At 39.4% G+C, this 27810-nt stretch overlaps 1 protein-coding gene across 2 annotated transcripts in view; it reads right to left on the reverse strand.

Moving 5' to 3' along the window:
• Window positions 1–27810, reverse strand: part of EPS15 (epidermal growth factor receptor pathway substrate 15) — a 154881-nt gene that overhangs the window by 47838 nt on the left and 79233 nt on the right. For both annotated transcript variants that reach the window (XM_004588668.4, XM_058654906.1), the window contains exons 12-13: window positions 23704–23789; window positions 387–459 (exon numbers count right to left, since the gene is read on the reverse strand). In XM_004588668.4, the coding sequence (XP_004588725.2) occupies window positions 387–459; window positions 23704–23789 (159 nt within the window). The remainder of the gene's footprint in view (window positions 1–386; window positions 460–23703; window positions 23790–27810) is intronic.

Genomic DNA, 27810 nt, shown 5'->3' on the forward strand with positions numbered 1-27810 from the left:
AAAATCTAACTTGCATGAAAAAGCAATTTGGGTTTATATCATCATAATACAATCTTATTTACTTAATTTAATTGGTAAAATATTCACATGGTAAGCCATTCAAAGTTGCATTTAAAAATATAATATGCAGGTAAATACCAATTAAAATGGTTTCAAAACTGAAAATCTACATAGGAAAATATTGCTTTCTCACTGTACTACAATCTTTACAGGCCAGAATTCAAAACAAGAACAAACATTTTACAAAAGATAAACATTTATACTATATAAATATTAGGTATTCCTTTGACCTAATACCTTATCCATCAAATAATAAGTGCCTCTATACATTTAAAATGAATACCCCTACATCAGAAATGGAATACTGAATTTTATATTTCACCTACCTGTACCTCACTTGTCCTCTGTTTTATACTATCTTCTTTCTCCTTCAGGTCTTGTTCCACATTATTCTTTTCCCTAGAAGACCAGCAAACAATGCAAGAATATCTGAGAACATCAGCTACAGCTGGTATGGTTATCCATCCTCCTAAATCGTTTTTTAAATACATAGTGAAACATTCAATTTTTAAACGGAGGGCAGATTTTTCTACCCTCTCTCAATAATTTATGACATAAAAATCAATATAAAGGTCTGTTGTAAAAAAATGCTTTCTCACTAAAATGTGGTGAAAAGAGAATAGATTAAAAAAGGAAGAAGAGAAAAATAATCAATGAACCACTCGGGTTTCACTGATCTCACTGTTGCTATAGAAATACTGTCCAATGGAAACTGCTGGTGAAGAAAAGGAGGAGTTGCATCAGCTCTGGAAGCTTAACCCTTAAGCATCACTGACACACTGAATGAAGACGGCTAATGGAAACAGTCAACAATATTAAGGAAAAAGACCATTAGCAAAATGTTAACTTCCCCTTAAATCACCAATTTTGTGCATCAATTTTAGAATGAAACAGAGAAAACAGAAAAGATTAACACACGAACAGTTTACCTTATCAAATATCACAGTTGCTCAAAAATGTTACTTTAGGATCACTTATCAAAGCCAACTGATAAAATACATGGAATAATACATCCTACAGTGAAAAGAATCAGTCACATTCATCTCATTTATACTTCAAACTGAAAACGCTGGGCTCCACTTCAGCTTTGAAACCATTATGTAAAAATTTTTTTTATTATTTTTTTTAAATCAGAGTTGGGCTCTTATGACTGAATCCCAAGCAACCTTAAATTCATAACTGCAACCTAAGGATATTTCTTTCGATAAAACAAATTTAATTGCCCATTTGTAGTGAAATTTCACAGATCCACTCTGCTCCTTTCATTTTTTCTCTGCAGTGAAACAAAGTAAAAACCCAAATAATTCTGCAGCCACAGATTTTTTGGAGAGGAGGGAATGGTAAAAGAAGGTAATACGATGAAAGGGAAGGGTGTCTAGCATTTAAAAAGTCCTCCAGACCAGCAATACAGCTTCTCCTCACAGCTTCATGATGGCATCTCAGCCCCTGGCCCTGACAAAATCCAAATGTGAACTCAGGTTCTATACAGCTCCAGCATAAAGGAAAGTGAGAAAATCATACAAAAGGTGATGGCCAAGGCAAAATATAATGCTTCATTTCTTTTTCTCACCTTTTTAAGGTTGAGATTTTAAATGGTGACAAAATCCAACTGTTTTAGATATGGAGACACAGTGTTTCCAGGATTTGGGTGGAAGAGAAAAAGCACACAAATAAATCTATTTTGTATAATCTTACTTTTAAATGATTGAGATGGCTAAGGTGCTCACTGTTTGTCAGATGGGTTGCAATGTGGGTTGTGGAGATTTGAAAGGATCCCTTACCACGTGAATCTGTGGCAGCCCTGTTCATTCCATACCTTGATCTACTTATTATGCAAAGACCCCCACCATACCTTATCAAATTAGCTAAAATTAAGAAAATACCGGGAAAATCATGAGAAGAGTCTAACAAATTCTGCAACCCCAGTGACTGGTAATCTTTCCTTTCCTCTTTGTGAACAGATTAGTGTTCTCAGTCCTGGTGCAGCGTGTCAGAGAGGTCACCTGAATATCTAGTCCCCTCCTCCACCTCCAATCCTGAGGAGCATCCCACACGAAGTCAGTATCAGTGCAGCTCCTCCGTGGTGATACTAGCTAACAAGAGCAGAAACACCACACACTACCACAGATCAGCACTACACATTTCCATGTGAAACTCTGCTCTGCTGTTAACTGACAGTGTCTGCTCAGATGAAATGTGTATGCAGTAAGTAGTCTTAAAGTAGCCAAGACAGAAGAATGAGAGCAAAAGAAGGAAGCTCACTTGGTAAAAAACGGAAACACATTACAAAGGTTTCTCAGCACTGAAGGCAAACACAGTCTATATCTATTAAAATGGAGGAAGAGCAATTTTCTTCAGATAGTAGCGTGTGGGGGGGTGTGGAGGCAGGAAGAATGATGGTGAAATCTCTAAAACTTAACCTAAAGACCACCTCCAACTAAGTAAACTAAGGGAATTTTTACACATTAATTTCTCCTATTTCAGAATCAATGTTACCTCGCATTCTATGTTTATTCAGTAAAATTTTGAAGTCATCATTTTTTTCAAATTATCAAAACCAACTACCATAGTATTGTTAAATAGAAAACTTTAAAAAGATTAGAATGTTTCCTGGTATCACTTTCTCTGAAAAGTATTACAATTGAAAATCTGTCCTATAAACTAGACTGAAAATCAAACAGTTTTCTCGCTGACTTATGGATACAGTTTTGGGAATGCCAAACATGTGTTGTGGTCACCTTGTCCTTAGCTTCTTTAAGCATCCTTAAAAAACAAACAAATACCACCAGGCACTGTAGCTCAGCAGCTAAAAGTCCTCGCTTTGCACACTCACCCACCCCCGGATCCCATAAGGGCACCGGTTCTATTCCTGGCAGCCCAACTTCCCATCCAGCTCCCTGCCTGCGGCCTGGGAAAGCAGTCGAGGACGGCCCAAAACTTTGGGACCCTGCACCTGTGTGGAGACCCAGAAGAGGATCTAGGATCCTGGCTTCGGATCGGCTCAGCTCTGGCCGTTGAGGCCTTTTGGGAAGTGAATCAGTGGACAGAAGATCTTCCTCTCTGTCTCTCCTTCTCTCTGTATATCTGACTTTGCAATAAAAACAAAACAAAACAAAAAGTAAAGAAACACAAGTCAGGTCAAAACCTAGGTCAGGTCAAAACCAGACCTAAGAACCTCCTCTGGGTGGCAGGGGCCCAGGTACTTCAATCATCTTGGCTTTCCCTCAAAGGCCACCAGCAGGAAGCCAGATGGGAAGCAGAGTAGTCTGGACATTAATCAGCACCCATATGAGATGCTGGCATCACAGATAGTCCCATCTGCCATGCCAGAATGAAGGCCCCAATTATCCTTCTGATTGAAAGCATATGAAGTTTAAGTATTGCAACATACATTTAGGTACAATGAGGAATTGTGCCCATACTTTCAAATCCTTGTCAGACAACATTAAGTTTTCTAAAGGTTATAGTTTATAACCAATACAAAGTACTCAATTTAATATTAGTAATTTTAAAACTTACCTCTGGAGGAGAATCAAGTTGGCAGAATAGGGTAAGGACACGTTTAAACGGATGGAAAAACATTTAATCAGGACGCAGCAGAGAGGACACATTCCAGGAAATAGGAAGGGACAGAACAATAGCAGAGGGGTACCTGGAAACTGACAGACACAGGAAAGCAGCGGACACGATGGTGTGGTGTTGCAGTGACTGATACTCCACCAGCATTCAGCTAACAGCACGGTGATCTGAACTCCACCAGCAGCTGGAATTCCACCAGCAACCAGGTGGGAAGGGACTTTCACTGGGAGCTTCGGAGGTGAGCCCAGACAAAGAACTGTCCGTCCTGCTGGTCCGTTTGATTTTACCAGGAGCAGGGACAGAGTGGCAGATCCCAGACAGACAGTGAGAAAACAGGCTGGATTTCACAGCCCAGTCAGGCCCCTAGAGCTGAACTGGGCGCCATTTTGCATAAGCAGGCAAGGGCAAGGGAAAGGACTGAGCATACACTGAGCTGGGAGTGAACTCATTTCTGACTCAGTGAACTGCAGCAAAGTGGCATTCTATGGGTTCCACCCAAGACAGGTCTGGGTAACCCTCGGATCTGACTGCCAGCAGATCAAGAACCCTAGTAGTGGTACAACAGGCACCATTTTGTACACTGTGGCAATAGCTTTAGGACTGTGGGGGACAACAATGAACTGCGCACGTGCTAAGCTCGCAAGAACTCACTGACGTCAGTGGATTGCACTGGTCCTGCAGGAAAATAATAATGACTATGGCAGCGTACTGGTTAAAATATGTCTGTGTGGCACCCAGACCTAACATCAAACAGGTTCCGACAAGATCAGTGCCACCAACAACCTAACTATATAGGACACCTAGTGTCTCTCTAATCCTGCGACTTGCTCCAAGAGAAAGTGGGAGAAAGGTTGCAGAGACAACGGTGCAGCCTCAGCACGGTATCACAGGAGGTGGAGAGTGGTGAGCCAGGAGCTGGGGCTGTGGAGACCATGGTGGAAATCTAACATAAGAACCCAGACCTGGAACTTGCTGGAGGTTGTGGCACAAGTGGCTACCATCAAAGAGTTGTGTACCAACGGCAATAAGTAAAATTGCATTGTAGACCTGTGGGTGACACAGCTTAGAAACCTGCCCCAAGGAGAAGACTCTGCTAACCAGAAGTACAATGACCAAGAACAAAAGAGACAAAGGCACAATGAATATTACTGAAAACTCCCCTGCAAAGGAGCAAAACCCCATGCCAACCTCAGAGTTAACTGAGGAAGACATCGAGAAAATGGGGCACACAGAAATCATAAAAATCATTTTAAAGATTCTGATCAACAATGAGAAGCTGATACAAGAGTTCAAAGAATTTAAGGAAGCAATAAAGCAAATCAAGGCTGATATATCAGAAATTAAGAACACAGTAGAGCAAATTAAAAGTACAGTGGAGAGTCTCCAAAATAGAATGAAGCAAGCAGAAAGAAAGAATCTCAGAATTGGAAGGTATTTCCTGTCATCAGGGGGAAGCAAACAAAAAACTGGAAGCAGAGCTGGGTCAGGCCAAAAAAAGTATTCAAGAATTGAAAGACACTATTAAGAGGCCAAATAGAAGAGTTATGGGAGTCCCAGAAGGTGCAGAAAGAGAAACTGAGTTTGCAAATGTATTTAATGAAATAATAAAGGAAAATGTCCATAATCTAGAGAAAGAATTGGGAAACAACATCCAGGAGGGGCACAGAACCCCCAACAGGCTTGATCACAAGCGATCTTCACCACGACATATGATCTTCAAGTTCTCTTCAATCGAACATAAGGAAAAGATCCTTAAATGTGCACATGAGAAAAATCAATTGACATATAAAGGAATGCCAATTAAGCTCACAGGAGATCTCTCACAGGAAACTCTACAGGCAAGAAGAGATTGGAGGGACATATTCCAGATTCTAAAAGAAAAAAATTGTCGGCCTAGGATAACATATCCAGCAAAGCTTTCCTTTGTCTTTGAAAATGAAATGAAATTCTCCCACAGTAAATAAAAGTTAAAAGAATTTGCCTGTTTCAAACCTGCCCTACAAATGATACTTCAAGATGTTCTCTTGACAGAGGAGTAGCAGCTACCAAAACCAAAGGCAAATGGGAAGAATATCCCAGTAAAATGACAAGAGAAGACTAAACCAATGAACAACCCATTCCTAAAATGACAGGACCAAAGTACCATCCATACATATGAACCCTGAATGTAAATTGCTTAAGCTAAATGAAACATCATAGATTAGTAGACTGGATTAAAAACAAAACTCATCTATTTATTGTCTAGAAGAGATACATTTCACCAACAAAAATCAGCAGAAACTATATCCCACGGGTTTTATTGTTTTCTGTTAGTTTCATCTCTTCAAAACACTTTCTTCTGGTTAAATCATTCAATGACTCTTAGATCATACAGTAGCATCATTTTCAAAAAGGTTCTTGATTTACATTTCTTCAGCTACATGTTAGTCATTCAGTAGCATGTTATTTAACTTCTTGGTGTTGTTAATTTCTTATTTCTCCCTGATGTTGATTTTGTTTTGTGGTTTTTCATGTAAGGGGATGTATAGTAGCTGTATAATGGAGACTGTCATATCTAGTAACATGTCATTTAACTTCATGGCATTGCAAATTTCTATTTTTCTTTCTATTGTTGATTTTGTATTATGACTTTTCATGTAAGGGGATGTACAGTAGCTGTGAAATGGAGACTAACATCCAGATGTGATGATGCAGTGTGGTATGCATCTCTACTTCCAGACAAAGAAGGACTTACAATGAAACTGTTCACTGTATCTTGACAATAGGATGCTGGACTCTCTGCCATTGTCCATGCCCGCAATGATGGACATATGACTGAGTATGAAGAACTATATTTTAGTAATGATACAGAGGAACTAGGTGGGGGGGAGGGAATTGGGGAGGGGATAAGGGAAATGCCAGGAGCCTATGGAATTATATCATAAGATGATAATAATAATAAAATGTAAAAAAAAAAAACTTACCTCTGAAGAATCTGGGCCACAATAAAAAGTATTTATATACAAATTCTCAAGGAGTGGCAATATATATTATATATGTATTATATATATATATGAATATACATGAATAAGAGTAACATAAAGTATATGTCTAAAATCGGTGTGTGATGGGGTAGGAATCTGGGATGCCCACAATGACATAACACAGTGCCTGGGTTCACATCCTTGCTCCCTCCACTCTCGATTCCAGTTTCCTGATAACGCATACTCAGGGAGGCAGCAGGGGATGGACGGTTCGAGCAGTTAGAAGAGGCCTCTGCCACTCATATGGGAGACACTGCGTGAATTGACATGTCATGTGTGCCCCAGAGGTGTTGGATACGTCAGAAGCAAACCAACTGACATGATCACTCTGTCTAGTTTTTTTTTTCAGTTTCTCACAGAAAATAATGTAAAAATCAGTGTATTATTTGCCCAAATCAACATTCCTTCTGAAGGCTATAAGAAAAGCTAATGCTTACACTCTAACAATTTTCAAAAAAAATGGAAAAGAAAATATAGCACTGTTCTTCTATTTTAGACTATTCCCACTCACCCCCAAGATTCTTATACATCCTGAGAAAACAAACAAAGACCAAACAAGAGCCCCAAAGCTATAAAAGCAGGCTGGGAAGGCAGATCCCTTGGATTCCAAACTGATTGTTCTGATCCTCTTAAGCCCCTGAATCACAGAGGAAAGAAAAGCTCAGGCTAGGCTTTCAGAAGCTAAAGGCAAAAACTGTAAAACCTAATATGAAGAGGACAAAGCTTTTCACAAGGCTAGGCAGGCAAAGGAACCTTGAGTCCATGTGATTCACTCCCATTTCCCAGGCTCTGTTGATGGGCAGAAGAACAAGCCATCTGTCTTAACTTTGATACAATTCCAACACCATCATGGATCACAGGCTTAAACTACCTTCAAAATTCTCCACAGTGCCATATCTTTCTATATTCTGAACACAAGCATCTATTGCTTCCTAGCCCGGAAAAAAAAAAAAAAAAAAAAAAAAAAAAAAAAAGAACCAACAACATTTGGAAAATAGAAAACTGCAAAAACTCAAAAAATTGTATTTTTCAATCTTAAGATTTCTTTATAAAATTATTTTGGGGCATATTTAACCCTTAAACTATTCCTATGGGTAAACAACTTAAATATCAATCTTTTACAACTTAACAGAGAAACACATGCTATTTTCATTCTATACTCAATTAAGGTATATAGATCTTCTAGAAAGCAAGAAAATAGAACAAAAACTGGAGACATGGATTCTATTTTGAAAGAGCTTTTGTGAATCCATGCAAGTTTTCCATTATATTTACTTCCAAGAATTGTTTCAAGACTACTTACATGCACAGATTTGAAAATGTTTTGCAAAAAGATGTTTTAAATTTCATGTTTCATAAACTTGTTAAAGTTAGTATTACAGAGAGATCTTCCATTTGCTGGTTCACTTGCCAGATGCCCAAATAGCCAGGACGGTCTAGGCAGAAGCCAGGAGCTTCATCTGGGTCCCCCACATGGTTGGCAAGGGCCCAAGCTCTCGGGACACCCGGTACTGCTTGCAGCTACACCACTATACCATAATGGCAGCCCTTCCAGGAACTTTCTGAAATACCCTTACAGATGCTACCTCTCTGAGCAATGACTGGCCAGGAACTATTGCATTTTTGTGTCCATTCCACAATCACAGCAATTAATTCAAGAATAGTATGTGACATGCCATTCAAAGGGGAGGGGGAATTGGTCTATGATCAAAAAACAGGTCATAAATTTATCTAGGATGCCTTAACTTAAGAGCAATAAAAAAGTGCACTAAAATCAGTACCATATCTACTGCTATTACTACTAGTTATAAAAGACTACAGAAGTCAGAATCTGCTAAAAGTTTACTTCATGAATGGTGTTATGCAACAATCACATTTTTGTGAATAACTATATTTAGATCTAAGAAAATTAATTTGTGTGAAACTATGATGATGAGCAAATGGGAATCCAGGTGTCCTTGTAGTTGTCCTGACTGACAGGCAGAGAGTATGAGCCTTAGTGGGCTTAGGCCCTGGATCTGGTCATCTCTGGTCATCATTTTTATGTATTAACTTGAATAGAACCTGACTAGCCCATACTACCCACAAATGTGGGCAAATACCAGCTAAACGTTGTTATGCAGGAGGGTTTCTTTGTTTTGAAAGGCAAGAGACAGCCAGAGTCAGGCAGCCTGAGAGAGGTCTCCCAGCTCCTAGTTCACTTCCAAATGTTCCACAATAGCCAGGGATGGGCAACACTGAAGCCAGGAGTCCAGAAGTCAATCTGTATTCCCTGTATTGGTGGCAGAGACCCAACTACTGAGCCATCACCTGCTGCCTCAGAGGACAGGCATTTGCAGGAAGCTACAGTGCAAGCAGAGCTGGGACTGAAACCCAGGCAGTATGGTATGGAATCTCAACTGCTGTGCCTAAGGCCTGAATATGGTGCTGTTTCTATAAAACTATATTGTTCTTCCAATTAAATGGAGCTATCAAATTCTCCTTTTTGTCACTTCATCCTTTTTTTTTTAAGATTCATTTATTTTCGGGCCCGGCGGCATGGCCTAGCGGCTAAAGTCCTCGCCTTGAACATGCCCCGGGATCCCATATGGGCGCCGGTTCTAATCCCGGCAGCTCCACTTCCCATCCAGCTCCCTGCTTGTGGCCTGGGAAAGCAGTCGAGGACGGCCCAAAGCTTTGGGACCCTGCACCCGCGTGGGAGACCCGCAAGAGGTTCCTGGTCCCAGCATCGGACTGGCGCGTACCTGCGCGTTGCGGCTCACTTGGGGAGTGAAACATTGGATGGAAGATCTTCCTCTCTGCCTCTCTTCCTCTCTGTATATCCGGCTTTCCAATAACAATAAAATCTTTTTTTTTTTTTTTAAAAGATTCATTTATTTTCATTGGAAAGTCAGATTTACTGAGAGGAGACACAAACATCTTGCATACACCAGTTCACTCCCCAGGTGGTCACAAAGATCAGAGCTGAGTCAATCCGAATCTCCCAAGCAGAGGTAGGGTCTCAAGGTTTTGGGCTGTCCTCCACACCTTTTCCAGGCCACAAGCAGGGAGCTAGAAGGGAAGTGGAGCAGTCAGGATATGAACTGGAGCCCATATGGGATCCTGGCACATGCAAAGCAAAGATTTTAGCCAGTAGGCTATCATACCGGGCCCATCACTTCATCTTTTATAAAAAGATTACATTTTCTGGGAGATTCAGAAGAGACTCCTGGCTCCTGGCTTCAAACTGGCTCAGTTCCGGCCATTGTGGCCACTTGGGGAGTAAATCAGAGGATGGAAGATCCTCCTCTGTGTCTCTGCTTCTCTGTATATCAGACATTCCAATAAAAAAAAAATAAATCTTTGAAAAAAAATTAAATTTTCTTTTCTTCATAGAGGAATAAGATAACCTGTTATCTTTTAGCTACAGAGAAGATGAAGCAATTTATGCCAAAATATCTGCTATATAGTAGATACTATACAGAAAACACAGCAATAACAAATCCATAATAGGCTCTACATTCTTCAACTATAAATGGAATAGTTTTGTTACATTATAAATGAAGGATTATTGTAAAGAATAAAAACAGGGGCCCGGCGGCATGGCCTAGCAGCTAAAGTCCTCGCCTTGAAAGCCCCGGGATCCCATATGGGTGCCGGTTCTAATCCCGGCAGCTCCACTTCCCATCCAGCTCCCTGCTTGTGGCCTGGGAAAGCAGTTGAGGACGGCCCAATGCATTGGGACACTGCACCTGCGTGGGAGACCCGGAAGAGGTTCCAGGTTCCCGGCTTCGGATCGGCGCGTACCCGGCCCGTTGCGACTCACTTGGGGAGTGAATCATCGGATGGAAGATCTTCCTCTCTGTCTCTCCTCCTATCTGTGTATCTGACTTTGTAATAAACTGAATAAATCTTTAAAAAAAAAAAAGAATAAAAACAGTTTAAAAAGAAGTGAACATATTTCTATGCAACTTTAAGACCTATTTCCTCTTTTAACAACTATATTGAAATATATTACATTCTTTATCACTGTTATACTTTAGGGATATAGACGACAGTGAGACAGATACTTGCCATTGAGAAGCTCTTAATTCAGTGTATATACTCACATACTTGGGGTGAGGGGTGGAGGAGAATATAGATAACACTATGAGCCAGCGTACTGGGCACTACAACAGGAAAGCCTAAAGTGATGTGGGAAAACAGAACAGAAACTCAATTCTCCCTGGACAGGGTCAAGAAAGGCTTCCTTGTTATCAGTAAAGGTTGGGTGATTAATCACCAAATGAGCTGTACAAATAATAAAGATACTTTCACCAACAGAAACTAGTCACAAGACTCTTACAAGGAAGTGATAATTCAGCTAAGTCTTGAGCGAAAAAAGAATTATTAGGTATGAAAATGGCACTGCGAGTGAGGGAGAGCTTACATAACAAAGAACAGAAGATATCAACAAGCAGTAGATTAAGAGGAAAACTTCCGGGCTCGGCAGCGTGGCCTAGTGGCTAAGGTCCTCGCCTTGATCCCATATAGCTGCTGGTTCTAATCCCGGCAGCTCCACTTCCTCTCTAGCTCTCCTCCTCTCAGTATATCTGACTTTGTAGTAAAAATAAAATAAATCTTTAAAAAAAAAAAAAAAAAAAAAAAGAGGAAAACTTCCCAGATTTAATAGAAGTCCCATATCTACAAATCTAAAACTAGAACATTCCAATAAGTATAAGCTGAAAGAAAAAAACTGTCCTATTAGAATTCTATACCTAGAAATGTTATGGGGTGCAGCCAGTGATAGCCAGCACCAATTGACAGTGGGCAAATGAAATTTGGCTGTGTCCCCTATCCTCTGTCCTGAAGGTGGGTCCTAACAGCAATGGAATGATAATTCCGTCTTAACCCTTCCCCCACGTCCTAATTTAGCCAGGATACGGGATACAGACAAGTTCAATTAGTCTAGGTAATTTTAGCTATAAGCCCAGTACCTGTTCCTGCCTATCCCAAAGAAGCCCTAATCAACTCCTTAGCCCACAACACTTAGGTATTCGCTCCTGCCCACCTGTGACTCACCTATCATCTGAGAGGAGACAGCACTGCATTGTTGTGTAATCACTCCCCTCACAAGCCCCTTCAAAAGGCCCAAGAAGATGGGGCTCTCACTCTCTTTCTGGCCAGGTGCTTCCATTACTCTGGCACCTCAACTCTTGGCTGACCCAGGACAGGTGATCCCCTGAGCATGGTCCCTGTGTACTGCTTAGATGAGGCAATGGTTATAATAATGTTTCTGGTCTGTGTACTATCCGGAGTTCCAGGAGGGGTGAGGCCTGGCAGTAGTGGAATGTGGGCAGAGAAGCCAGGGAAAGGTGAATGTCTGCAGCTTTGTGTGTCCAGGTTCTTTGTGAGTGTGTCCAGGTTATTCATTCATGTCTCTTAGGATAACTTATATTGTTGGGGAAGCTGGGACATAGGTCTTCAGCTTAATGGATGGACTTAAGGATAATGACCATTTGTTCCTTTTGGGATTATGATTGGTTGGATTGCCGTATGGACTTGTGATTTGCCATTGTGCTCTATTATCACCAAGCTTAGTTAATAAAGACACCCTAATAAACATGTCTGATGTGATTTCGCTCGCACCCTGCAATACTACATTTACAGCACCAGCATCTGACATGGGAGTTCTGAGTCCCAGCTGTTCTGCTTCTGACACTGCTTCCTGTTAATACACCTGTGAAGACAAGGGAAGAAGATCCAAGTACCTGGGCCTTTGTCACCCATGTGGCAGATTAGGATGGAGTTCCTCACTCGTAGCTTCAGTCTGGCCCAGCCCTGACTGCTGTGGTCATTTAGGGAATGAACCCCAGTAGACTGAACATCTCTCTTTCCCTTTCATCCTGCCTCTTTCTGTTGTACTTCCTTTCAAATTAAAACAAATAAACTTATGTTAAGTGGATACACATTGAATAAGGATGAAATTTATGACATCATCTGATTATTGTTTATACTCCTTATATTTTTACTGAATTATGGTCTTTTTACTTTTTTTCTGGAATAGTATTAAGCTTTTGAATATAATGAAAATTAAAAATACATTAATCTTAAAAATTAAGAGAGAGAGGAGGGAGGAAAAGGGGAGTATTCTTAGCATTTATCTATGCACTACATTGAATATGTTCTTTTTGTGTCAATATCACATTATAGTGACAACTGACGAGAAAAAAGTACTATTTGACATGTGGGACAAAATCTACAATGCAAATGAATGTCCGCCACACTTACAAAAACTTGTTTTGTGGCATCAGTAATGGGAAGACAGAGCTACATAGGAGCAGCTTTGCATGTGGCAAAAGTAAACTGGTATCAATTCCAATTAGACTGTTGAGTGTGGCTGCAGCATAACATCAATGCACTCAGTGTACTCAGAATGGTGAAAACAGTATCTCCGTATGGCGTGACCAAGCAGCCCAGCTCTGCTCTCTCGCTTGTAGGGAAGCAGAGGCTGTTACTCAAGACAGCCAATGACAACCACTAAAAGGCACAGAACACCCTGACTCTGCTTATCTTGAAAACTGTCAGGAACCTTGTGCTAGATTTGAGAGTAACAACTACAGACAACTGATGAGAAAGCCCTGGCTTTTTTTTTTTTTTAAAGATTTATTCATTTTATTACAGCCAAGCCCTGGCTTTTAATTTAAACCAGTCTAAAGGTTAAAAGGCCTTACTTCCTAGAATTCATGGTAAATTGGTAAAAATATTAAGTGTGAGAAAATAAAAAACATTGATTTTAAAAAAAAAGTGAAAGAGTAAGTTCTTCCATCTGCTGGTTCATTCTCCAAGTGGCTGCAACGGCCAGAACTAAGCCAATCCAAAACCAGGAGTCAGGAACTTCTGAGTCTCCCACATGGGTGCAGGGGCCCAAGGGCTTAGGTCATCCTCCCCTGTTTTTCTAAGTCATAAGCAGGAAGCTGGATCATTAAGTGAAGCAACTGGAACACAAATCAGCACCTATCTCTGCTGTCAGCACAGCAGATGGAGGACTGGCTCACTATGCCACTGTGCCAGCCTCAAAAGACTGTAACTTTTATCTTGTTTCCAATTTTGCTGCAAGCTGTATTAATAATACTACCTCTAACTATTTCAATGATATAAATAATACTGAATATCTACTACACAAGAAAGATTAAAGTTAGGGCCCTAATAACTGTTAACCAGGAAAACAAATAGACATTAATTATAAAGCTTTCCAGATAAATAAATCCATAGAGTTCCACGGGAATGACTAAACTTTCTTGGTTCTAAAAAATTGGCTGTTTTAATGAGTTTTACTTTAGAAAAATAAGTTAGAGAATATACTCATGGGCATAAATTGCTGAAAAAAGTGACTAACTACAATCAGAAAACAACTTTGAGATGTGGTTATATGACCAAAGTACTACCCATTACTTGTAGGACCCAAAATCAGATGGCTGCTTTTTCTTTTTAAAATTTTATTTTTATTTATCTGTAAAGCAGTTAACAAACGGCAGTGGGAAATGGATAAAAAGAAATCATAAGCATCTATCTACTGGTTCACTCCACAAAGTCAGGAACCAGGAATTTGACTTAGGTCTACCACCTGGGACCCAAGGACTCGGGCCAACATTGGAGGCTTCCCAGGGTACATATACAGGAAACTGGATTGGAACTCGAGAAGGGACTCCATATGTAATGCAAGCATGAGAAGCCAAGACCTAACTAACCTGTTGTAACTACAATCTCCGCCCTTGCAATTCTGCTCTTAGTTTGTTTTTCAAAGGAGAAATAACAGCTTACTTTGCAAATCTAAAATATTGCAGTTACTCTACTTAATCCAGAAGACAAAATAGAAAGAAACAAAAAAAAATTTTTTTTAAAGAGAAACGAATATGTAAGATTTGACTTTCTCATGAACCAGGGCTGATGGTGATAAAAAGCCTAACTTACTATAACCAGTGATAAAACGCCTAACTTACCATACTGAGACTTTAAAAAGTTAATGAAACAGCCCACACTCCACATGGCTCTTCAGACAGAAACTACTTCAGTTCAAGCTGAAGTAATTTATCAGATGTTTCTGCAGATTATAAACATTTAAAAATTAATTTTCATTTTATTTTAATGGTGGAGAGACAGTGAGGGCTGAATCCAGGAACATGGAACTCCATCAGTGTTCTCCACATGGGTAGCAGCAGTTCAAGCGCTTGAGTCATTATCTCCTGCCTCCCAAGGTATCCATTAGCAGGAAGCTGGATCCAAAGCAGGATATTAAAGATTTAAATCACGTACTCTGGCATAGGATGCACCAAATGTCTACCTCTAATTTTTTTTTTCTGTCTCATCACTGTTTTGCACTATTCAATTGCTGAATGTACCACAAGAGGGAATGTGGAGAGGCTGGTGCTGTAGCATAGGGGGAAAAGTTGCAATCTGTCATGCCAGCATCCCATTTGGGCACTAGTCTGGGACCTGGAAGCTCCACTTCTTCCAGTGTGGCTAGGAAAGCACTGGAAAATGGACCAAGTTCTTGAGCCTCTGTACTCAAATGGGAAACCCAAACAAATTGCTGGGCTCCTGCCTCTTGCCTGATCCAGCCCCAGCTGCAGTGTGTCAGCAGATGGAAGACAGAGTCTGCCTTGGAAATAATTAAATCAATTTTAAATTAATAATAAAGAAAGAAAACTATAATACAGTATTGTTCACAAAAAATACATATGAATATTTCCAATTTAGGAAGTGATATTTGATTACAAATAGTGAAACCTTTATGTGTATGTAGTCCTAAAGAAAAAGGCAAACCAGCTGTCAGACAACATGGGTCTCTTGAGTGTGTATTTACTCTTAGAACTCTGTCCAAAATCTCTTTTATTTAATTTCTTCATTTATCATCAGGGCTAATGACAGCTGGATCTATTCGAAAGAGGGAACAATGTGCATACATATATGTCTTTGGAAGTATTCTTTCAGAAGGTACTTTATGGGCCCAGCGGCGTGGCCTAGCGGCCTCGCCTTGAACGCACCAGGATCCCATATGGGCACCAGTTAAAATCCCGGCAGCTCCACTTCCCATCCAGCTCCCTGCTTGTGGCCTGGGAAAGCAGTCGAGGATGGCCCAAGGCTTTGGGACCCTGCACCTGCGTGGGAGACCCGGAAGAGGTTCCTGGTTCCCAGCTTCTGATGGCCGTTGTGCTCACTTGGGGAGTGAATCATCAGATGGAAGATCTTCCTCTCTGTCTCTCCTCCTCTCTGTATATCTGACTTTGTAATGAAAAGTAAATAAATCTAAAAAAAAAAAAAGAAGGTATTTTATTTCTGTCAATTTATTGTATAAATGTTACAATAAAAAAGATAAATGTAAAAAAATTTTAAAAAGAAAAACTTCATCAAAGAGTAGAATTAAGTATAAGTTCCTTTTGGTGCAATTTTTTGTTAAACCCATGCACAGTTTTTTCAAGTGTACATTTTCCATGAACTGTTTGAAGACCTCCCAAACACAGAGAGACTGATTACTTTAGTATAACAGCTGGGACACAACAAATAAATGTGAGCTGTTATTACTATTACCATTACATGATTCACTGGTATAAAAGGTAACACTGGGTTTTTGGGAATCTGCAGTAAAGCGTACTGGTCTGATGACAGTTAGGATGACAATTTTGGTGGCGACTGTGACTCTTAAATCCTCTAGGAGTTGAAATTTCTTGGTAGGTTTTTTTCTTGTTGTTTTCCCACAGACTATAATATAATCTTCAAAAACATTACTCTATCGAAGTGACCCTTATCAGGTTACCAGAGCCATAAAGCAATACAAGCAAATGAAACATAACTTAGTCAGAATACAGGTGATTCAGACCACAGCAGGTCCACTACAAATACAACATATGCCACATTATCATTTTAGATTTGCCTAATATCTACACGTTAAACAATGACAACAGTAAAATTTGCCTTAATACATTTTACTAAACATATCCAAAATATTAGTATTTCAATATGAAATTTTAAAAATAGAAATTTTACGTTCTTTTTTTCACAGGGTCTTCCCCATCCAGTACATTTTATACTAGCAACATATCTTACTTTGAACTAGCCATGCATGGCTAGTGGCTTATATGTATTAGCGCAAATTCAGAATGCAGCAAAGATGCTTTTCAAGAAAGGAGTGTGTTCAAAAATAGTTTAAGGGTGATCCATCCACTTTATTTCAAAATGAATTAGGCTGACTGGTTATTACCAAACAAAAACACACTCCAACCCACAGCTGCAATTATTCCATCAGTAGTGGCATTCTTAAAGCAGTCACAATGGAGACCTTCCAGTGTCAATGGTAACAGATAGCTGCAGGACCAGGAGAACAGCAAAACAGCTCCCAGAACAACCATGCAAATAATGAAGTCTCCCGTTCATCTAAAAAAATGTTTCTTAAAAAATCAAATGGTACTCTTAAATTTTTGAAAATCAGTTACAGCATATGACTGAGGTAAAAATCTATGTATTCAGAATACAGAATCCAGCTCTCTCTACAAGTAGGGGAAGGGAGCTCATTCAACTCCTCCAGCCAGTATCTTCTGAGTAACTATTGAGTAAATCTTGTCCTCTAAGTACTGAGCTGTTGTTGGAGATAAGAATGACAATGATGAAAACTATCAACTTGTAATGACTGCTTACTATGCTTCAAGAACTGTGTTAGACATATTTTTCCTAAGGATTTATTTTTTATTTATTTGAATGGCAGAATTACAGAGAGAAAGGGAGAGACGGAAATAAGTCTATGGCATTACAAAGAATTCAGAATCTGCTTAGAGAAATAAATGAAATTTAGTATTGCAGGTGTGCAACAGAAAGAAACTGAGCACTCTTTGAGCTGAGGTACATATCAGAAAAGATTCTGCAAATATGAATAATCATTAATTTTTCTCTGAACAAGCTTAGCTAAAACTACTTCCCCTTTGGGGATGTTGTAAGAATTCAATGAGAGAATTTATACAAAGCAGGAGAAGCATAATGTCCAGTGACTATTATTGTAATTATCCTGTTTACTGGCCTCAAGCCAGGATAACTAACAGGCATGACAGGATGTGGCTTTTACTTCCTGATGTTCTTGCTAAAAGGACAGCAATAGGAAGGAAACAAGTTAGCAGACCACAAAACACTATCTCCCTCTTCAGCATAATTCCATCAGCACACTAAGTGACTAAAGGATATCTTGCTATGTTTTGCCTCTTTCACGTCTAAGAGCTCTATTTGAAGCATTTAACTTTCAGGACAAAGGTTCTTAAAATTGGGTCCATCCCGGCGGCATGGCCTAGCGGCTAAAATCCTCGCCTTGAAAGCCCCGGGATCCCATATGGGTGCCGGTTCTAATCCCAGCAGCTCCACTTCCCATCCAGCTCCCTGCTTGTGGCCTGGGAAAGCAGTCGAGGACAGCCCAATGCTTTGGGACCCTGCACCCATGTGGGAGACCCGGAAGAGGTTCCTGGTTCCCGGCATCGGATGGGCGCAGCACCGGCTGTTGCGGCTCACTTGGGGAGTGAACCATCGGACGGAAGATCTTCCTCTCTGTCTCTCCTCCTTTCTGCATATCTGACTTTGTAATAAACTGAATAAATCTTTAAAAAAAAAATATTAAAATTGGGTCCCTGGAACCTCTGAAATACATACAAAGCAGTATACATTGAGATATCTAGTTTTTTTTTTCCCCCTAGGAAGCAAGGTCTAACAGCCTTCTTCACATTCTCAAAGGGCATCTCTGTCAAAAACTATATGATCTAGCAATTTCACTTCTGGATGAATGCCCCAAAGTACTGAAAGCAGATATGGCTGTATACCTATGTTCACAGCAGCATTATTCCAACAGGTAGAAACAATCCGAGCATCTATCAAAAGATGGATGGATAACCATATGTAGTACATGTGTACAACAGAATTACTACTGAGCCTTAGAAAGAAAAATTTGACATGCACTACAACTTGGATGAATCCTGAGCATGTTCTGCCAAGTGAAATAAGCCATTCACTAAACAAAAACTGTGTGATTTCACTTACATGAGATACTGAAGAGTTGTCAAAATCACAGAGACAGAAAGTGGGATAGTGTGGCTAGAGAACAGCGGAGCAGACAAAACGGCAAATAACTGTTAATGAATAGAGTTTCAGTTTTATAAGATGAGAAGAGTTCTGGAGATATATGGTGCTAAAGATTATTCAATATTATTAATATATTTAGCAATACCAAACTTATACATAAAATTATTAAAATAACTTTTGTTATATATATGTATACATCCATATACATGCCTATATATAACCGTAACTAAAATAACCAGAAAAAAACTTCAGAATTATAAACTATGGAAAATTAGCCCATCGGCCTCAAAGTTTCTGTGAAGGTTCAAACCTTCTTAATAGGTTGTTATCCTTCAACATAAGAATTGTTCAGAATATCTCTTTTGACTGACTTAAACATTTATCAAGAGCTTTTCTTCTGGCATAAACTTTACAAGAATTAAGTTTGGAAAATATTCTGACATTTTTAACAGACTTTGATCTTCCCATTCAATCAACTAATCTATTCTGAATTTCTAGTGTGTCATTATTTTTAGGCCTATTAAGATGAATAAGATATAGCAATTACTCTTAGCAAATTTATCAAGAAGAAGTATAAATTACTACCACAAACCCCTGCAGAATGTATTATCATAAAGGATTAAAGTCTCCAGAATCAGAGCCTGAAGATTAGATCTGAGCCTTTAAGGGAAGGGCTACAGATGATGTGTAAGCTGAGTTTTGAAGGCTAAAAGGCACGCTCCAGGCAAAGTAGAACAGTAGGATCTGAGTTACAGAAGAGTAAAAGCAATGGTGGGTTTAAGTGAGAGATAATAAACCCAACAACCATGGGGCTGGAGAAAAGAATAAAGCTGACACAGCGGTTTGGAGCCCTGTGTGGAACTCTGACAGTACAGAGAGTACACACAGTAGCTCCTCTCAGTAAGCTTTATAGTGTCAGCCCTGGAGGAGGGGGATGCTACCAGACTGTGTGTGGGTGGGAGCAGCCAGGATGGAAGAGTGACCAGGATGCCAAGGGAAGATCATGAAGGCAGAGTATTTATGCCATGCTCTGGAAACAGAACTGAATTCACCTGAGGATGGGGAGTCACTGGAAGGATTTGATCCACAGTTTATACATTGGTTGGAAATAGAATAGTCCAAGACAAACAGTAGACCTTAAAACAGGGAGCTAACAAGGCTATTGTGGTGATGCAACTAAAAGAGAAAGGCTAAAATGAAGGCAGAAATTGGTAGAAAGGTGAAGACAAATTTTAACAACACTGAAGGAATTCTTTTCTCATCCACTGCAAGTGAAGGTAAGCACTGGGGGATACCACAGTGGATGGGCAAGCAATTCTTCACTTAAAAAGCATGGGTTGGATGGTGTAGCAAGCTAATCCTCCACCTGTGGTGCTAGCATCTTATATGGGTGCCAGTTCAAGTCTTAACTGCTCTACTTCTCCCATCCAAGTACTAACCAGGCCCGACCTTGCTTAGCTTCCGAGATCAGACGAGATCGGGCGCGTTCAGGGTGGTATGGCCGTAGACAACTGCTCTACTTCTGATCCAGCTCTCTGCTACTGACCTGGGAAAGCAGCAGAAGATAGCCCAAGTCCTTGTTTGCATCCCTGCATCCACCAGGGAGACTCAGGAGAAGCTCAAGGCTTCTGCCTTCAGTCATGCCCAGCTCTGACCACTGCGACCATTTGAGAAGTAAACAAGTTGATGAAAGATCTACCTCTCATTTTGTTTAATTATGACTATCAAGTAAAAATAAAAATAAAAATCTTAACAAAAAAAGAAGCATAGGGCCCGGTGGCATGGCCTAGCGGCTGAAGTCCTCGCCTTGAACGCCCCAGGATCCCATATGGGCGCCGGTTCTAATCCCGGCTGCTCCACTGCCCATCCAGCTCCCTGCTTGTGGCCTGGGAAAGCAGTGGAGGACGGCCCAATGCATTGGGACCCTGCACCTGCATGGGAGACCTGGAAGAGGTTCCTGGTTCCCGGCTTCGGATTGGCGCGCACCGGCGCGTTGCGGCTCACTTGAGGAGTGAATCATCGGACGGAAGATCTTCCTCTCTGTTTCTCCTCCTCTCTGTATATCTGACTTTATAACAAAAATAAATCTTTAAAAAAAAAAAAAAAGAAACCTGAGTTTGTTCTTCTAGGTCCCTTGGATTTATTACGTTTTCCACCTCCTTATCCTTCAGAGTGTGCCTTTTGGCAGTTTAACCTTCCTGATTAATTTACCTCAACCCTCATGCTTTTCAGATCTTATTAAAGATCCTTTGTTACATAGGCTTTATATTTAAAATCATACTTTATTGTTGTAATTGTTTTCTTGGCTCTCCCACTATGCTTCTTCTTTTTTTTTTTTTTAAAGATTTATTCAGTTTATTACAAAGTCAGATACACAGATAGGAGGAGAGACAGAGAGGAAGATCTTCCATCCGATGATTCACTCCCCAAGTGAGCCGCAACGGCCGGTGCGCGCCGATCCGAAGCCGGGAACCAGGAACCTCTTCCGGGTCTCCCACGCGGGTGCAGGGTCCCAAAGCATTGGGCCATCCTCGACTGCTTTCCCAGGCCGCAAGCAGGGAGCTGGATGGGAAGTGGAGCTGCTGGGACTAGAACCGGCACCCATATGGGATCCCGGGGCGTTCAAGGCGAGGACTTTAGCTGCTAGGCCATGCCGCCAGGCCCCAAACTCAGGTTTCTAAGCCAGAGAAACTAGGTATCTGATGAGAATACTATATTAAAACTACTTTTCCTTTTTAAGTTAAAAATGTATACTGATTTAAACTCTTGAAAATTAAAGAATGAGTTAATTTGAAAGGGAGAGGTAAAAAGAGGAAGAGAGGAAGGGAAAGGCAGACAGAGATTGTATTCATCACTTTATATCCCGAATGGCCAAATGGCTGGGCAGCGTGAAGTCAGGAGCCAGGAACTCCATCGGGTCTCCCATGCAGGCAGCAAGGACTTACACACTGTGCCATCTTCCACTGCTTCCTCAGGCACGTTAGGGAGCTTGGCCAGAAGCAGAGTCGGTTGGACTTGAACTAGCACTCTGACACAGGACACCAGCTCTGGAAGTGCTGGCTTAACAAGCAGCACTTTAAAACTGATCTTGGACTCAATCTCACTGACATAACTAAAGCACAACATAAATACAATGCTATAGGAGCGTTGTTTCAAAAATTAAATTTAAATGTTCCAGAAAGGATCCTGCCTCAATTTCACGGTCCCATATTTTCCCTTAGAAATTATTTGGTGGTACAGATTGAAACAATATCTCGTTCTCTAATAGCAAGTAATACACTTACTCAAATAATTCCCATGTTAATATGCAGCTTCTAGCTTTTCAGTGGTTTCTTGTGTTTTTGTCATTTTTGTTTGTTTCTTTTTAAAGATTTTTTTTTTTTAATTGGAAAGATATACAGAGAGGAGGAGAGACAGAGAGGAAGATCTTCTGTCTGATGATTCACTCCCCAAGTGGCCGCAATGGCTTGAGCTGAGCCAATCTGAAGCCAAGAGCTAGGAGCTCTTCCTGGTCTCCCACATGAGTGCAGGGTTCCAAGGCCCTGGGCCGTTCTCAACCACTTTTCCAGGCCACAAGCAGGGAGCTAAATGGGAAGTGGAGCTGCCAGGATTAGAACCAGCACCCATATGGGATTCCGGGCATGCAATGCGAGGACTTTAACCACTGTGCTATTGTGCCGGGCCCATGTTTTTGTAATTTTTACACTAATACATCAAGGGAGGGAAGTGAGTATTTTAAAGGGCCACACTCATTACAATTCACATTTTAAATGCTGCTCATTTGCAGGATTGCTTCCTGGATTAAAATTAGTTTCATCTCAAAACCAACAAAGCGGTTAAGCTTTTTTCAGAAAACAAATTTAGTAAGATTTTTAAATGGCTGAAGAGCGGTAATTTGCACAGAAAAAAACTGTTACAATACTGAAAACCAAGGTTTACAGTGTATTACCTTGAAAAATTGGTGGTGGTGATCTAATACAACTATTTACTAAAGTGAATTAAAAAAAATTTTTTTTAATTTATTTCAGTTAAAGAAAAGAGAAGGAGAGAGATCTTCCACCAACTGGTTACTCCTCAAGTGGCTGCTATGGTGAGGGCAGAGCCAAGCTGGGTCTCCCATGTAGGTGGTAGGAATCCAAACACTCAGGATCATCTTCTGCTGTTTTTCCTAAGCCATTAGCAAGGAGCTGGATTGGAAGTGTAGCAACTAGATGACTAACTGCCACAATGCTGGACCACAAAGTGAATTTTAATACTCGTAATTTTGACATGGGTAGATGCATATATTGTGACCTTACTAGAGTTAAGAGATGACGAAGTCTAAACTGAAGGTCTCACCTATGGGCCAGTGCTGTGGAGCAGTGGATTAAGTTGCTCTTTGTGATGTCAGCGTCCCATACTAGAGTACTGGTTTCAAATTCTGGCTGTTCTATTCTGATCCAGCTCCCTGCTAAAATACCTGGGAATGCAGCAAAAGATGGCAGGTCCTGGGACCCTGCTATCCACATGGGAGACCTGGGTGGAATTTCCAGCTCCTCGGTTCAGCCAAGTCCTACCTCAGCTGTTGTAATCACCTGGGAAGCCAAGCAGTAGACAGAAAATAGCTATCTTCCTTTCTCTGTCACTCTACCTATGAAATAAATAAATCTTAAAAAAAAAGTTGAGGAAAAACTATATTTAATTTATTCTAATGTATACGTTCACAGCATCTGAAATCAAATAATATCTTTCAGTTAACATCTATCATTGCTTATTTGGCAGTGATTTTTCTTTAGTAGTACATAAAATAACATACCCTGCAATTGAAGGCTGCCTTAATATCTGATAAAATGAAGCATACTGATTCAAGTAGACCTATAGCATTTAACTGAAGAAATAACTGCCAAAATACACATTAGAAACAGAGAGAGGTACATGCATGCACATATTACTAAGTACCTACATGTAGCTAGCGGTTTTCTTTACATACCTCTGTAGGTCAACTATTTCATTCACAAGGGTATCTAGTTCCTCAATAGCGGAGAAATCTGCAACAGGACTTGATCCTATAATATTCTAAAAACAAAAAGTTGACAAGTACACATTATTACTATAAAATTATATTAATACAAATAATCTAAAATGTCACACTCTCTAAGGATATAACTGTTGCATAATTTATTGCATTGTCAAAACTTCAAGTCATTTAACAGAACTATCTAGTACAACTATATGTATTATACATATTTAGTTATATACTTAGATGTATGTTTTAAATCCTCTAAAAGCTGTTATTGTAGAATATACATTATCACCCCCTACTTCAGGTCCCAATGTCTTTGTCACTTGATCTTAACCTGTCTAGAACATCATAGCAAAATGGATATCAGGTTTACAAAGTAGTATTTTAAATGATCTATGATTTCCTGGGGAGATGGATGATGATTTATTTGCATTTGTGTCTTCTGGCACAGGATAAACTCACAAATTTTTGTTGAATCTTAGATTTATGACAGTGGTTGATTTCATTCAACAAATATTTACTTTTGTTAAACAATTTAAGTGTCTACTTCGAGTAAAACCATCTGCTCAGGCATATTCCATTGTAAACATTCGTATCACCATGTATGAAGCTATTCGTATACAATTTCCTTTATATATGGGTTTCTTTCAATAACACAGGTGCTAATTTTGGTCTCTGGTAACTGTAGTTAGAAATTCTAAGTTTATTCTGGGTGCGACTGTTTGCTAGCTACAAGATCTCTAGCTGTAAAACAGGGAAACAACTTCCACACTTCCCACTTTACAAATTAAATGAAATAATTTATAGGAAATAACTTTTTAAGCATATTATTTTATAAGCATGCACTATTGTTATAATTAACTCAACAGAATGTGAATTACATTCCCCCTGGTTCACTTTCCTTTGTGAGCCATCATTAATGTACTACACAGCTGGCTGGAGTCAGGGAAAAAGGGTCATTGCGCCTTCAAACACTTCACCTATACACAATAAAAAATAATGTAACAATCACCCTTTGGAAATGTTAAAATTGAGTGAAGTCTGAACATGCTAAAACCTAAGAAATGTTGATGACCTAATTACAACATAAAACTTGGGACTAGCATGGTCTCTACCTGCTAGGGCAGGCATCCCATATGGGCACTGCTCCACTTCTGATCTAACTTTCTGCTTATGGCCTGGCAAAACAGCAGAGGATGGGCCAGGTCCCTGGGCTTCTGCATCCCCATGGGAGGACAGAAAGAAGCCTGTGGCTCCCAGCTTCAGACAGGGCTTAGCTCTTGCCATTGCAGCCATTTAGCGAGCAAACCAGCAGGTAGAAGACCCTTTTTCTGTTTTTCCTTCTCTCTGTAAAATATGCCTTTCAAATAAAGAAATTTTTAAAAAGAAAACTTAGTATTATTAATACTTATATTGTTGTGAATTTAATATATTTCAGAGAAAACTAAAAGCTCACAATGTCTCATTTTTTCCTTTTTATAAAAATATTTATAATTCAGTATGCATTTTCAAACCCATTAGCCAATTTTCAAAACTAATCTGAAATGTAGAATATAGGGAGGGTAGATATTAGTATTAAGCCCATTTTATACCTGAGGAAGCAGATTAAATGATTTGTTCAAAGTTTAACCCATCATTAAAGGTAAAATGATTAAGAATATGTAGATTAAATTATTTTACACTCTGTCCCTGTGTGCTTGCATATCAAGATTAGTTAGGTAAATGATGCCATTATCCTAAAACTTGATAAGCAGGTACTTATCAATAAAAATAGCAAAAATTCTTTCTACCTTTCTTTAAGCCATACTGTATTTTTAGCACAGAGCTGCTTTATGTTGATTATCAATACCTAACCTCAGGCATGGAGATTTAGCTAACGCTATTCTCAATTACAGATTTTATCAAAAACATTTAACTGTTTTACTGTGTTCCACCAATACTCATACCCTTTTCAATGCTAGATTAAATTAGAAACTTAAAAGTGGAATTCTGAATGTAAGCTACTCATTCACTAGGAATGTGCTAGTAAAAATAACTGTCAAAACTTGACTTATCAGGTAAGCCTGGCAGATAGCTAGAGAAGTAAAGGAAATGAAAAATTATTATTTGGTCTCACTTTCATCATCAAAAGTAACTTACATCACCTACTGAGAAATTTTCTCTCAGAGGTGCAAGTGGACCAAGAAACGCATGACTCTCACACCTCTTCTATCACTGTAACTTAAAAACAGTGACTCAGATCTGAGTCTTCTGCTGTTAAAAACACCAAAGAAGACAAAGTGAGACAAGTTTAACTTTAAACCAGTTAGAAAGTGATACCCCAGATGACCTTAAAATGGGCATGCTATTAGGAAGCATCAAAAGAGAGCATATATTTTATGCAGCAAACGAAGAACATACAAAGAAAAACAGACCATCTACTCTTCTTTCAAAATATTTTCTCATCCTATCTTGCACTTTACACAAGTTTCACCTTAGTGATTTCAAGGTGATCAGAGAGCCAAGTAAAGGCAAGCTAATAAGCACACAAGACCAAGTCACATGTGGCAAAAGCATGCTGTTTATTTTTTCTTTACTAACTTTGCTGCATTTAAAAACAAAACAAAACAACAAAAAACCCACTAGTTTTATAATGCATCTCGTAAACCAAAAAGCACAATGCTAAAAAAGAAGCATAAAATATAGGTCTAACCTTGATAGAGCAGATTTAAGAAACTGACAGTACAAGAAAGGCGAAAAGCAGAGTGTTGCAGAATGGAAAAAATAGTCCAAACTAGAAAAAACACAGAAAGGAAAGCAACATTCAAAAAAGGATTAGTTAAAGCTACAACAAATGCAATACTTCTTAAAAAGCAATTATTTGTAAGATAAGACAAATGCAAATTTTAATTTTAGAAATTATAATTTTTGGTTAATACATAAAACTACAGTGATGAAATCCTATTGCAATGAATAATACTGATATCTGACATAGACAATAATGTCTATATTCTGCAGAATGGACCAGAGACATCTACTAAACATTCAGCATTCCAGATGCAACCTCAAGAGTTCACTAATAATATACTTCAATGAACAAACAGAATTTGCTTTAGAAATTTTTGTCATATCTGTAATTTGTGTTGCTGGGAGACTAAGAAAGTTATAAAATGTATACAATAAGAAAATAAGGTGAAATAAGACAAAACTAAATATTATTTTATAACTGACATACAGTTACAGAAGGTATAAATAAATTCAGTAAGCAATCAAAAAAAATCACAACATACTCTCCTCTCTCAAAAATCTCACAAAGTGGATAACTGAGCACTTATTTTGTTAGTAAGGACATGGAGGTTAGCCTAGCTGTTAGCACACCCCATGTCCAGAGTGCCTGGCTCAGTTCTCAGCTTCACCTCCAGACTCCAGCTTTGCACTAATGCAGATCTGTGAGGAACCAACAATAGCTCCTCAAGTAATCGGGCTCCTGCTGCCCAAGCCCTGGACTGCATTCCAATGCCTAAATCTGGCCTGGCTTTGGTTCAACCCTGGTCAATGTATGCATTTAGGGGAATGAACAAATGAATACGTGTTGTCTTTGGCTCTCTAATGAACTAATATTAAAAAACCAAACCAAACAACAATAATAATAATAATAAAAAAGACCAGAACTCTAATAAGTAATTCTGTATAACTAGTGGCTATAAATTCTGTTTAATTTACTTAGCTCGTTTTTGTTAAATTTTTATTTTGAATTTTTGAATTTCATGGTACAAATAACAGACTGATGGAATCACGATTCCTTATGAAGGACTATACTATTGTAGTAATGTGGGAGAAAATCTATCGGGGGGCAGGAGTTTGGAGAGGAAATCCCAGTCTATATGAACTTGTACCATAAATTGTTATTTATTTATTTTCACTTTATCTGAAAGGCACACAGATGGGATTTTGGGGCGGGCAGTTCTTCAACCCACTAGCTACTCCTCAAATGCCCACACAGGCCTGGGGTAGGGAAGGCCAAAGCCAGGAACTTTGAACTCAACCCACAGTCTCTGGCAAAGGCAGTAGGATTCAAGTATTTGAGATATCGCT

Source organism: Ochotona princeps, chromosome 2 (assembly GCF_030435755.1).
Source record: "Ochotona princeps isolate mOchPri1 chromosome 2, mOchPri1.hap1, whole genome shotgun sequence".
Taxonomy (NCBI): Eukaryota; Metazoa; Chordata; class Mammalia; order Lagomorpha; family Ochotonidae; genus Ochotona; species Ochotona princeps.